This window comes from Coregonus lavaretus, assembly GCF_964263955.1.
Source record: "Coregonus lavaretus genome assembly, chromosome: 23".
Taxonomy (NCBI): Eukaryota; Metazoa; Chordata; class Actinopteri; order Salmoniformes; family Salmonidae; genus Coregonus; species Coregonus lavaretus.
In genome coordinates, this window is record NC_140010.1 from 14,289,872 (window position 1) to 14,299,623 (window position 9,752).

Below are 9,752 nucleotides of genomic sequence, written 5' to 3' on the forward strand. Positions count from 1 at the left end.
CATTTGACCTGTGTCATTGCCAACAAAGGGTATATAACAAAGTATTGAGAAACTTTTGTTATTGACCAAATACTTATCTTCCACCATAATTTGCAAATAAATTCATTAAAAATCCTACAATGTGATTTTCTGGATTTTTTCCCCTCATTTTGTCTGTCATAGTTGACGTGTACCTATGATGAAAATTACAGGCCTCTCTCATCTTTTTAAGTGGGAGAACTTGCACAATTGGTGGCTGACTAAATACTTTTTTCCCCCACTGTATGTATATTTCCCATGTAATAATACTACTGTGTATACTGCAGTAGATCCTACAATTGAGAGCAGACTTTGGGCCTCCTGTAGCTCAGTTGGTAGAGCATGGCGCTTGCAACGCCAGGGTTGTGGGTTTGATTCCCACGGGGGGCCAGTATGAAAAATGTATGCACTCACCAACTGTAAGTCACTCTGGATAAGAGCATCGACGTAAATGTAATACAGTTACATCATGGGTGACAGTAATGTGAAAATCTGAAAACCTTGTGGATCTTGGTCAGACTGTGACATAATTGTTACTCTAGTAAAGGTATCAACATATGCATATAGGCCTACTGTTATGAACAGTATACTGCATTGTAATAACTGCCCACATACTGATATATAACCATTTAAAATGAATGCCATTGAAACTGAATATCCAATTCACCCACATTACCAAATCCATAAGGAACACATACAGTAGCTCAGTAGCCTAATGTTCTTCACCTTGTCAATTCAAAATTATGCAAATCAATAAAACATGCAGATATGCTAGATATACGAATTGAACGTTTTATGTAGCTGTAAAGTTTTATGATATGTATTTACAGTTGACAGTGCCTTGACATAGTGGAAGTCAGATTGGGAAATAAAAGGTTCTAAGTGAAGGCAGCCCCGAGTTGCAACACACATTTTGAATGACGGGGGAACATGAATCTTTTTTTCCTGGCTGACCTTTCCCACTGCTACTTGGCCAGCACCTTCAGAAACATACGTCACTAAAGGACACTCACTTCCACATGGCAATGAACTGCTGTATCCTCAACAATATTGTTCCTATTCTCATCATAGTAACAACAATAAAGTTAACCCTGAAGCGTATTCAAGGCGTGATTAACCAGATAAAACTTATTTATACAGATTTGAGTATAAAAGTTATGCTTGCATTTCATTGCAAAATATAACAGTGGACAGTAACAGCTACAAAAGTTCAGTTTTTTTTGTGTGTTTAAAATTATTGTTCATTATGCTGTTTAAATATATATACAGTACCAGTCAAAAGTTGGATACACCTACTCATTCAAGGGTTTTTCTATAATTTTACTATTTTCTACATTGTAGAATAATAGTGAAGACATCAAAACTATTAAATAACACATATGGAATCATGTAGTAACCAAAAAGGTGTTAAACAAATCAAAATATATTTTATATTTGAGATTCTTCAAAGTAGCCACCCTTTGCCTTGATGACAGCTTTGCACACTCTTGGCATTCTCTCAACCAGCTTCATGAGGTAGTCACCTGGAATACATTTCAATTAACAGGTGTGCCTTGTTAAAAGTTAATTTGTGGAATTTCTTTCCTTCTTAATGCGTTTGAGCCAATCATCTGTGTTGTGACAAGGTAGGGTTGGTATACAGAAGATAGCCCTATTTGGTAAAAGACCAAGTCCATATTATGTCAAGAACAGCTCAAATAAGCAAAGAGAAACGACAATCCATCATTACTTTAAGACATGAAGGTCAGTCAATCCAGAACATTTCAAGAACTTTAAAAGTTCCTTCAAGTGCAGTCACAAAATACATCAAGCGCTCTGATGAAACTGGCTCTCATGAGGACTGCCAAAGGAAAGGAAGACCCAGAGTTACCTCTGCTGCAGAGGATAAGTTCATTAAAGTTAACTGCACCTCAGATTGCAGCCCAAAGAAATGCTTCACAGAGTTCAAGTAACAGACACATCTCAACATCAACTGTTCAGAGGGGACTGTATGAATCAGGCCTTCATGGTCGAATTGATGCAAAGAAACCACTACTAAAGGACACCAATAAGAAAGAGACTTGCTTGGGCCAAGAAACACGAGCAATGGACATTAGACCGGTGGAAATCTGTCCTTTGGTCTGATGAGTCCAAATTTGAAATGTTTGGTTCCAACAACCGTGTCTTTGTGAGACGCAGAGTAGGTGTATGGATGATCTCCGCATGTGTGGTTCCCACCATGAAGCATGGAGGAGGAGGTGTGATGGTGTGGGGGTGCTTTGCTGGTGACACTGTCTGTGATTTATTTAGAATTCAAGGCACACTTAACCATCATGGCTACCACAGCATTCTGCAGCGATACGCCATCCAATCTGGTTTGGGCTTAGTGTGACTATCATTTGTTTTTCAACAGGACAATGACCCAAAACACACCTCCAGGCTGGGTAAGGGCTATTTGACCAAGAAGGAGAGTGATGGAGTGCTGCATCAGATTACCTGGCCTCCATAATCACCCGACCTCACCCGACCTCAGCCCGGCCAAACTGAGCAATCGGGGGAGAAGGGCCTTGGTCAGGGAGGTGACCAAGAAGCCGATGGTCACTTTGACAGAGCTCGAGAGTTCCTCTGTGGCGATGGGAGAACCTTCCAGAAGGAAAACCATCTCTGCAGCACTCCATCAATCAATGATGGTAGAGTGGCCAAACGGAAGCCACTCCTCAGTAAAAGGCACATGACAGCCCGCTTGGAGTTTGCCAAAAGGCACCTAAAAGACTCTCAGACCATGAAAAACAAGATTCTCTGGTCTGATGAAACCAAGATTGAACTCTTTGGCCTGATTGCAAAGCGTCACGTCTGGAGGAAACCTGGCAGCATCATGCTGTGTGGATGTTTTTCAGCGGCAGGGACTGGGAGACTAGTCAGGATTGAGGGAAATATGAACGGTGCAAAGTACAGAGAGATCCTTGATAAAAAACCTGCTCCAGAGCGCACAGGACCTCAGACTGGGGCGAAGGTTGACCTTCCAACAGGACAACAACCCTAAGCACACAGCCAAGACAACGCAGGAGTGGCTTCAGGACAAGTCTCTGAATGTCCTTGAGTGGCCCAGCCAGAGACCGGACTTGAACCCGATCGAACATCTCTGGAGAGACCTGAAAATAGCTGTGCAGCGACGATCCCCACCTAACCTGACAGAGCTTGAGAGGATCTGCAGAGAAGAATGGGGGAAACTCCCCAAATACAGGTGTGCCAAATTCGTAGTGTCAATGCCAAGAAGACTCGAGGCTATAATCGCTGCCAAAGGTGCTTCAACAAAGGACTGAGTAAATGGTCTTAATACTCATGTAAATGTATTATTTAAGTTTAATATTTCTAATTAATGTGCAGAAATTTCAAAAAACCTGTTTTTGCTTTGTCATTATGGAGTATTATGTGTAGATTGGTGAAAAAAAACGTGGAAAAAGTCAAAGGGTCTGAATACTTTCCGAATGCAGTGTATATATATATATATATATATATATATATATATATATATATAGATAGATAAATCGAATTTAGCAATATACAGTGCCTTCAGCAAGTATTCACACCCCTTGGAATTATGTTTAAATTAATTTCTACTCAAAAGCTTTGTCATGGAAAGCTTAAATAAGTTCAGGAGTAAACATTTGCTTAACAAGTCACATAATAAGTTGCATGGACTCTGTGTGCAATAATAGTGTTTAACCTCCTAGGGCTTAGTGGTCACATACGTGGACAGCACTTTTTAGCTCTTATGTCCACAATTGTGTAGAAGTTCTGTCATATTTCATGGCTTATTCTGATTTAGATATTTATAAAAGCCTTGTATATTTGTCATGACATGCAAATTTGAAAAAAAAAGTGTAAAACTAGCAACTTTGTAGGTCGCTAAACATGAAGTACACGTAAGTATACTTATGGACTGAGGCTCCTCGAAACAGCTAATATGCTTGTAAACATGCACACACGTAAAATGGGAAAACAGCTAGCTCTGATGCAGCTAAAAAGCTGTACATGGTCCCAATGAAATAAATAACAATTAAATCACTAAATACATACATACATACTTAAATTAGTTGTGTTGAAAATGTTAGCCTAATGCAAGAGTGACTATTTAAAATGCTTTGAATGTTTTATATTTTGTTACAGACATACAATGTCATCCTGCAACTATTTTGCAGCATATCAAATGTTCCAAACACTATTTTTAACTGTCCAAAATGGGCAAAAATGCAATGTTTCCATATTATTTTTACTCTCCGATAGTCAAAACATGTTCAAAAAATATGTGTATGTGTTATTAATACATTAAAAAACAGTCAGGAAAAAAACTGCTGTGTTCAAGGCAGAAATGAAGAGTTTTTCATTCTATTACACAAAGGTGACTTTATTGTGTTTTATGGAAATTCGGACCATGAATCCACATATGTGGACATCATTTTTCTCTAAAAGTACATCATATCAAAAGATGATACTTAGTTTTTATTCTAATTAGGTTCCAATAAGCCCAAATAGCAAAGAGAAATAAAAAATGCATGTAAAAAAACAGCTTGGGCCTTAAGAGGTTAACATGATTTTGTTTATGACTACCTCATCTCTATACCTACACATATATTTATCTGTAAGGTCCCTCAGTCGAGCAGTGAATTTCAAACACTGATTCAACCACAAAGACCAGGGAGGCCTCGCAAAGAAGGGTACCTATTGGCAGATGGGTAAAATAAAAAATAAAAAACATTGAATATCCCTTTGAGCATGGTGAAGTTATTAATGACGCTTTGGATGGTGTATCAATACACCCAGTCACTACAAAGATACAGGCATCCTTCCTAACTCAGATGCCGGAGAGGAAGGAAACTGCTCAGTGATTTCACCATGAGGCCAATTGTGACTTTAAAACAGTTACAGAGTTTAATAGCTGTGATATTAAGACATTCAGACACGAAACGTATGTGGCAGGGTCTACAGACAATCACGGACTACAAAAGGAAAACCAGCCACGTGGCCGACACCGACGTCTCGCTTCCAGACAAGCTAAACACCTTCTTCGCCCGCTTTGAGAACACAGTGCCACCGACGAGTCCCACTACCAAGGACTGTGGCCTGTCCTTCTCCGTGGCTGACGTAAGTAAGACATTTAAGCATGTTAACCCCCGCAAGGCTGCCGGCCCAGACGGCATCCCTAGCCACGTCCTCAGAGCATGCGCAGACCAGCTGGCTGGTGTGTTTACGGACATATTCAATCTCTTCCTTCCCCAGTCTGCTATTCCCACATGCTTCAAGATGGCCACCATTGTTCCTGTACCCAAGAAAGCAAAGGAAACTGAACTAAATGACTATCGCCCCGTAGCACTCACCTCTGTCATCATGAAGTGCTTTGAGAGACTAGTTAAGGATCATATCACCTCTACCTTACCTGTCACCCTAGACCCACTTCAATTTGCTTACCGCCCAAATAGATCCACAGACGATGCAATCACCATCACACTGCACACTGCCCTATCCCATCTGGACAAGAGGAATACCTACAATGGCTTGCGAAAGTATTCATCCCCCTTGGCATTTTTCCTATTTTGTTGCCTTACAACCTGGAATTAAAATGGATTTTTGGGGGGGTTTGTATCATTTGATTTACACAACATGCCTACCACTTTGAAGATGCAAAATATTTTTTTTGTGTGAAACAAACAAGAAATAAGACAAAAAAACAGAACACTTGAGCATGCATAACTATTCATACCACAGATTCTCAATTGGATTGAAGTCTGGGCTTTGACTAGGCCATACCAAGATATTTAAATGTTTCCCCTTAAACCACTCGAGTGTTGCTTTAGCAGTATGCTTAGGGTCATTGTCCTGCTGGAAGGTGAACCTCCGTCCCAGTCTCAAATCTCTGGAAGACTGAAACAGGTTTCCCTCAAGAATTTCCCTGTATTTAGCGCCATCCATCATTCTTTCAATTCTGACCAGTTTCCCAGTCCCTGCCGATGAGAAACATCCCCACAGCATGATGCTGCCACCACCATGCTTCACTGTGGGGATGGTGTTCTCGGGGTGATGAGAGGTGTTGGGTTTGCACCAGATATAGCGTTTTCCTTGATGGCCAAAAAGCTCAATTTTAGTCTCATCTGACCAGAGTACCTTCTTCCATATGTTTGGGGAGTCTCCCACATGCCTTTTGGCGAACACCAAACGTGTTTGCTTATTTTTTTCTTTAAGCAATGGCTTTTTTCTGGCCACTCTTCCGTAAAGCCCAGCTCTGTGGAGTGTACGGCTTAAAGTTGTCCTATGGACAGATACTCCAATCTCCGCTGCAGAGCTTTGCAGCTCCTTCAGTGTTATATTTGGTCTCTTTGTTGCCTCTCTGATTAATGCCCTCCTTGCCTGGTCCGTGAGTTTCGGTGGGCGGCCCTCTCTTGGCAGGTTTGTTGTGGTGCCATATTCTTCCTATTTTTAAATAATGGATTTAATGCTGCTCCGTGGGATGTTTAAAGTTTCTGATACTTTTTTATAACCCAACCCTGATCTGTACTTCTCCACAACTTTGTCCCTGACCTGTTTGGAGAGCTCCTTGGTCTTCATGGCGCCGCTTGCTTGGTGGTGCCCCTTGCTTAGTGGTGTTGCAGACTCTTGGGCCTTTCAGAACAGGTGTATATTGTAATGAATACGCAGGTAGAAAAAAGGTGTAGATTCACGTGCAGAGCGCGGCAGGTGTTTATTTCGCCTTCGCAAAAGGCAGGAATCGTGGTCACAGGCAGGCAATGGTCATACACAGGTAGGCAAACAGGCAGGAGAATCAAAAACTAGGACTGAAGGCTATAACTGAACTAAATAAGGAGCTAATGAGACCAGGTGAGTAACTAACTCAGGTGAAATCAATGAACAAAAATGAAAGAAAGGGCTACGTTCAAGAACACAAAGAAACAGAGCTATGTTCAAGAACACAAGTTATTTTTTTAATTTCACTTCAACAATTTGGACTATTTTCTGTATGTCCATTACATGAAATCCAAATAAAAATCAATTTAAATTACAGGTTGTAATGCAACAAAATAGGAAAAACGCCAAGGGGGATGAATACTTTTGCAAGGCACTGTAATCTTACATGCGAATTGTTTCATTTTAACTACTGAAATTCTTTTCAGTTGGTTTACCACACTAATAAACTTCAAAATAAGTTCACAAAATCTACTGTCTGTGAAAAGTGTTATTTATTTCATGTTTCATGGCAGTTTAGGAATTCCAAGTTTTTGTGTTTATTGAGCTTTATGCTGTTTAAAATACATATTTATACTCTATTTCACACAGTCCCCGTAGGGACTTATCTCTGATAAGAGCATAAAAGACCCTGAAACAAAGAGCAAATGAAAGGAAAAAGAGCAGAAAAATATGTTGAGAATGCTGACTGAGTATGACCTTGTTTTGAACGTTTAACTCTCTGGCACACACAGTAAACACGGACTATCCCACAGGCAGTGGTTTCCCAAAAGTCTGGATTGCTCAACCCTGGGTTTTCCTCTAAGAGCAACAGAGACTATAAAACAGAAGTGGATCTCAGAGTAGGAATCAGACATGAAGATGAAGGCTCTGGTGAGATCGCTCCTCTTGCTCGCTGTGGCTGTCCTGCTGGTCAGAGGTCAGACCCAGACGGAGACCAGGTATGAAGACATCATCACAGCTGCTTCAACTCAGCTGCTTCCTGGGGAAGAGCAGGCTTTCCGTCCGCTTCTGAACCAGCTGGAAGTCGAGACTGTGAGTATTCAGACAGTATGAACGTTTCCCTCCTCTTATTTACACAGTGCTGATGGGCACAACAACGTTTATGTGTCATGGTTTGTTAAATAGTTTTCTTTCAGTCAAGTCAAGGGATAATTGTCTGTTTAATATGCACCAGCATGTAAACATTTTCATATACTTTTTCATGGAAAAGAAATAGACTCAATAGGGGGGAAATGACCATTGAAATAAATGACAATACTGTGTTTGTCTCTCTGATCCCAGTTGAATACAGAGGATGTGGACCAGTCTGATGTGTCTGTAAGGTTGAGCTTCCCCCTGCAGGAGACTCTCTGCAGTAAGGCACAAGGGCTGCAAGGCAAACCATGCCCTCTGAAGAAAAATGGGGTAAGAACAATTGGATTGTACAGTATTGTGGGAAATAATAATCATGGGAAGCAAGAAATTACCAATAATATGCTGAGATTGGCAAATGGCTAACTGACAATGACTCCTTCCTCTATAGAAACGAATGATGTGCAGCATGGAGGTCAGATATCCGATTCTGGAGGCCAGCAACACCCTCAACACTGACCTGTCTGACATTTCTTGTGAATACATGGAGGCAGAAGATGCTGTGCAGGTACTGAGCACTGCAAGTTATTTCTCAACATCTCCCTACCTATATTAGTTATGATGTAATGATAATAGTAGCCTAACACTGTCAGAACAGTTCATCGCAATAAATAAATAAATGCAGATGTGAAAAGTGCATTATATGCTTAGCAGCTTATGATTTTCATGGATGCCGAAATTCAGGTGTCTTGATAAAGTAAACATGCATCTCTTGTAATAATAACTTTTTCCGATTAGTCAGGTTAAAATAAATCAGATGTTTCATTTTTTTATTAATATTTTTAATGATTACAGCAGAAGATTCGGACAAGAAGAAGCAACGCCAGCGGAGGCTCCAGGGGCTCTAAGGGGGGTAGAAAAGATTCCAAGGGGGGTAGCAGAGGTCGTCCTGGGGGTGGCTCTCGTCCTGGGGGTGGCTCCTCCATCGCTGGGGCTAGCAGAGGAAACAGTGGTGGAACTCGCACTGCATAGAACAGCACAACACACCCTCTGGATAACTGCAAAATATGCCATCAATCAAATACATTTCAAAAGGACTCAAAGTTGTGGTTAACGGGTGAACATACAACCTTTAGCTTCTTTTTTTTTTTATGCTTCTGGTAACTTTTTGGTCTACCCTATGAATTGTTTTGTATTTTATAGCCGACTAGGTGAAAAATCTGTCGATGTGCCCTTGAGCAAGGCACTTAACCCTATTTGCTCCTGTAAGTCGCTCTGGATAAGAGCGTCTGCTAAATGACCAATTATTATTATTATTATAGCTATCGTTGTTTGTATCAATGTACATATTCTTACATGCCAATCCTTGAATTTTAACTACGGAAAATTATTTCCAGTTTATGTTTACTGCACTAATAAACCGCAAAATAAGTTTTCAAAAGACACTGTGTATGTTTCATGACAGTTTAGGAATTTTTCAAAGTTTTTGAGAGCTCTACGTTTTTGTGTTTATTGTTCTTTAAATAAATATCTATACTCTTGTTTGTTCTAGTAGGCCGACAGTTTAGGCTTTGCTGAAACATATAGGGCCGATTTCCTTGACACAGATTGAGTTATGAGTAATTGATATGATCTCCACCTAGCTAGTTAGGGGCCAGAATTGTAAGAGCCATAATTCAAGAACTAACATTTTGTTACTTTTAAAGGTAGACTCAGTGAAATGACGTCGCCACGAGCAGCACCACAGATATTGAGATGTGCGAGATGCAAGACTTCGCTCTCACATAGTCAAATACAGTATTTGTGCATGTGCATAGGTTTGCTTCTGTTAGGGGCTGATTCGGACATAGGAAATTACCCCTTCCTACCCACGCCTTTCCTATGCACTTCTCAGTATATCTGAAGGTGTGGCTACCGTGTACACTCGGAATAAATTTCATTCA

The 9,752-nt window shown here is 40.5% G+C and overlaps 1 protein-coding gene across 2 annotated transcripts; it reads left to right on the forward strand.

Annotated features, from left to right (window-relative positions):
- Positions 1 to 7,516: 7,516 nt before the first annotated feature.
- Positions 7,517 to 9,252, forward strand: LOC311150667 (uncharacterized protein). 2 transcript variants are annotated; one of them, XM_084188167.1, is made up of 4 exons: positions 7,517 to 7,770; positions 8,020 to 8,142; positions 8,261 to 8,377; positions 8,665 to 9,252. In XM_084188167.1, exons 1-4 carry the CDS (start codon positions 7,591 to 7,593, stop codon positions 8,839 to 8,841), a joined length of 597 nt encoding a protein of 198 aa, XP_084044293.1. In that variant the 5' UTR covers positions 7,517 to 7,590; the 3' UTR covers positions 8,842 to 9,252. The 2 variants fall into 2 exon arrangements, with proteins under 2 accessions (XP_084044293.1, XP_084044294.1); XM_084188168.1 differs by having other exon boundaries at positions 7,554 to 7,770; positions 8,668 to 9,252.
- The last annotated feature ends 500 nt before the right edge of the window (positions 9,253 to 9,752 follow it).

Excerpts from the sequence above, each read along its gene's own strand:
- LOC311150667 (XM_084188167.1), top strand. The coding sequence starts at position 7,591 with ATGAAGATGAAGGCTCTGGTGAGATCGCTCCTCTTGCTCGCTGTGGCT. Across the intron at positions 7,771-8,019 it reads ACCAGCTGGAAGTCGAGACT|TTGAATACAGAGGATGTGGA; the intron begins GTGAGTATTCAG and ends CTCTGATCCCAG. Across the intron at positions 8,378-8,664 it reads AGGCAGAAGATGCTGTGCAG|CAGAAGATTCGGACAAGAAG; the intron begins GTACTGAGCACT and ends TAATGATTACAG.